At 55.9% G+C, this 3776-nt stretch overlaps 2 protein-coding genes across 2 annotated transcripts; one reads left to right on the top strand and one right to left on the bottom strand.

Moving 5' to 3' along the window:
* Window positions 1-319: 319 nt before the first annotated feature.
* EMH_0063520 (uncharacterized protein) lies at window positions 320-1615 on the bottom strand (the record flags this gene model as incomplete). The annotated part of the gene is given in 4 exon segments (XM_038022559.1): window positions 320-514; window positions 947-1012; window positions 1268-1473; window positions 1477-1615. Coding segments are annotated over 4 exon segments (606 nt in total).
* Window positions 1616-2336: 721 nt separating this feature from the next.
* Window positions 2337-3254, top strand: EMH_0063530 (uncharacterized protein; the record flags this gene model as incomplete). The annotated part of the gene is given in 2 exon segments (XM_038022560.1): window positions 2337-3172; window positions 3176-3254. Coding segments are annotated over 2 exon segments (915 nt in total).
* Between the last annotated feature and the right edge of the window lie 522 nt (window positions 3255-3776).

Consider the following 3776-nt stretch of genomic DNA (forward strand, 5'->3'; position numbering starts at 1 on the left):
TCTTCTTCGAGAGTGAACTGCATTGTGCTGCAGTTACTGCTGCGCCTGAAGATGGAGTTCTTCTTGGGATAATGTAGAGAACGAACGCCGTTAGTCTTGACCCAGGATATGAGATAGATATGGTTTAGGGATTAGGGTTTCGGGCTTAGCAATATCGGTGCAGGGTTTAGGAAGCAGGAAAATCCTTAGGTGCAAGGAACCTCTAAGCTAGCCAGGGTGGATCCGCGCGTGCGTGGGTCTTCCTGATTACTGTATCCTGAAGAATAAACCCTCTACCCTACACCCTGAATCCTCGCGCAGGATAGGGTTTAGGGTTTGTTTAGCGCCCTTGCTTGACAACCTCAACGGCATTAGTAATCTGCTCTCTGAGCTTGCTTGTAAGAGGGGGATTTGCACGCGCGTGCAGCTCTAAATGCTTCAGGACCTGAACAGAACGGAACCACGAGATTCCGGTGTTCTGCTGCAGTGACATCATCAGGCACTTGCGGCCCTCCATCAACACGCCCTTCGACTCCTAAGCAACAACAACACAGTACACAAACCCTAAACCCTAAACTCTAAACCCTAAACCCTCCAACATCCCTGCGGACCTGCAAACCATAAACCCTAAATTCTCCAACATCCTTATGAAAAGCATATAGTGAACAGACCCTAGAATTAACCCATTGAGGAATTTCTCAGAAACGACGAAAATGCAAACCATCAGCCCAACCCTAAACCCTAAACCCTAAACCCTAAACCGAGCAACCAAACTTCCCAACCGGAATACTAATCCTCAAACCCTCTATCACGAACCCTCTTAACTTGTGCAAAACTCTAAAACCTAAACCCTAANAATACTAATCCTCAAACCCTCTATCACGAACCCTCTTAACTTGTGCAAAACTCTAAAACCTAAACCCTAAGCCCCAAGCCCTAAAGCCTAAACTTTAGACCCTCGCTTTACCTTCATCTTTCGCGCATTTCGCGCTGCCGCTCGCGCTTGTCTTTTGGCCTTTTTGTACGCTTCCGTCTGAGCACAGAAACACACAACAAAATATGCAACGCCCCAACCCCTAAACCCCAAACCCTAAACACGTCGCCGCAGAATTCATGGGGGCCTGCATGCCACCACAGCCCGAGTATTCAAGCTGGCATGGGCCCCCAGTGACGCTATCCGCACAGAGCTCGGGGTCCTAAGGGCCCTCTCAAGGTATCACCGCATCACAGGCCTACACCCCATCACCCAGGAAGCAATGCACAGCTCCAGCACCCCTCAAACACTGACCTGTTTAACTCCGTAGGGAATTCTCTGTCTGTACGTCACGCCACGCAAAACCTGCGAGAGGAAGAAGGCCCCCCACATCGTATTTAACAAGGCTCCCGAAACGCTGCTGTCGCTGCCCTTGCTTCCGCTGCTGCTGCGCTTGCTGCAGTTCGTGCTGCAGCTCCTGCTGCTGCTCGTTTTCCTGCTGCTCCCCAGGGTGTGCTTGCTGNCTTGCTGCAGTTCGTGCTGCAGCTCCTGCTGCTGCTCGTTTTCCTGCTGCTCCCCAGGGTGTGCTTGCTGGTACTTCGTTGGGTTTGCACTGCTGCCGCCGCACCTGCTGCAGATGCTGTGACAGCAGCAGACCTGCATGCGCTGAAGATTGCTGTTGGAGAGGGTAGCCTTTCTGTCTGTCCTTCTCAAGGCTCTGAAGGCTGTAGAGCGCCCCTGGCCCCTCCGGGGTGCTGGGGGGCCCCTCAGCGGTTGCGCGTGCAGCTCGGCGGTGCACAGCCGCCACCTTCACCCATCTACAGTTCGGCAGTTTAATTGATTTATTTAGCATTTATTTCTACTGCAACTTCGTCTTAGAGCAGAAGCTTCGAGCTGCTACCGGCCTACTGCCAGCCCCAAACGAACCGCCGGTCCCTGGAGAGGGAGGCCCGTGGGGCCCCCCCTCCTTTTCCGTCTACGTGAAGCTACTGCCGAGGGTATACGGTTTGTTATGTTACTGTTCGGAGTGTTTCTAAGGGANTCCGTCTACGTGAAGCTACTGCCGAGGGTATACGGTTTGTTATGTTACTGTTCGGAGTGTTTCTAAGGGAAATACACTCAAACTCCCCATGTTGACCCTCTGTGGTGCACACACATAAAGCAGCAGCGGCAACAGAGGTGGCAACAGCAGCAATAACAACAGCAACAACAACAGCAGCACCAGCAGCAGCACCAGCAGCAGCAACAGCAGCAGCAACAGCAACAGCAGCAGCAATAGGGGGAGCAGCTGCAAGAGTCGCTTCATCAAAGTCCGAAGGACTCCACACGGAGAACAGCTGGAGAAGGGGCCGCAACAAGAGCAGTACCTGCACCAACAACAACGATGAGTGTTGGCTGCTCCCGGCGGTTTTCTCCGCCGCAGGGGTCTCGTTTGCTGCAGCTGGTGCTGCAGCTGCCTCTGTTGTCACTGGTATATCTCTCCTTATGGGAAGGGGGCCCCCTGGGGGCCCCCACGCGTGTGTCTGCACATATTCATGTTGCCCCCGAATACTTTCACAGCTGCGACTCTGTGCCGTCTTCAGCTGTAATGCTGACGGGGGGGGCCTGGCTGCTGCGGAGTCTGGGCGCTGCATCTCCTCTCTGTAGGGGGCCCATGGGGGCCCTCCTGGGCTGTGCGGTGTACACGGATGTGCCGCATGCGCCTAGCATAAACCCCAGAAAGCTGCAGGCTCTCCACGATGCCTCCCAGCCCCCCCCAGAATCTGAACTGCCTCCGTTTCTGCTGCAGCGGCTCTTCGGGTGGGGGGCCCCAGTAGAACATACAGAAGAAAGACACAAAGCAGCAGATGCAGGAGATGCTGCAGAGGCTGCGGCAACAAAACACCCTCGAGGCTCCCAGGGCCCCCGCACCGCCAAGGCCCGCCGGGTGCCCCGTCAGTCGTCTGGTGAGGGGCAGCACGCGGGAGTGGGAGCTTCGCCCCTATCTCCGACGGAGCAGCAGCAGCAGAAGCAACAGCAGCAGAAGCAACAGCAGCAGCAGCAGCAGCAACCGCAGCAGGAGCAGCGAGAGGAGAGTGGTTTTTGGCAGTTTATTCATTCCGTTTTTTCGAGCGCTTCTTTAGTTGCTGCTACAGAGTTGGGGGATCGAACTTTCTTCCTGGCGGCGTTGTTGGCTCTTCGCTACAACAGGCTGTTGGTGTTTGGGGCTACATGCGCTGCTTNTTCTTCCTGGCGGCGTTGTTGGCTCTTCGCTACAACAGGCTGTTGGTGTTTGGGGCTACATGCGCTGCTTTATTTATAGCATCAGCTGCTTCTGCTGCTGCAGGATACTGCCTGCAGCACGCTGCTTCTGTCCCCTTTATACCCGCACCTATGAAGGCCCTGCTGCAGGGGGGAGGACTCGTGAGGATCGTTTCTGCTGCTGCGCTGCTGCTCTTTGGCTGCTGGCATCTTTATAAGGCAAGAGGGGCCCTCCGAAGCCGCAAGGATACCCCCAGGAGCTCGTCGCGCAGGATATCGTTGCACAACCCCGTGCAGGGGGCCCCCCACGGGTCCTCCGCGGCATCAGCAGTACCCCTTGAGGCCCTGCCGCCAGGTGCTTCTGCTGCGGAGGGACCCGGCGCCGCAGCAGAGGATTGCAGGGGCAGCAGCAGCGGCGATACCTGTGCATCTGACGGGGGGGCCCCCAAGGGAGGGGGCCCCGACGACGCCTCGGTGTCAACGCGCCTCTCACCAGATGAGGCCTGCGGAGAGAGAGGAGAAATGTATGAACAACTGGAAGAGGCTCACGAAGACGCTGATAGACTCTTTGTAAGAAATGAAG

This window comes from Eimeria mitis, genomic scaffold (genome assembly GCF_000499745.2).
Source record: "Eimeria mitis Houghton genomic scaffold, Emh_scaff3221, whole genome shotgun sequence".
Lineage (NCBI taxonomy): Eukaryota > Apicomplexa > Conoidasida > Eucoccidiorida > Eimeriidae > Eimeria > Eimeria mitis.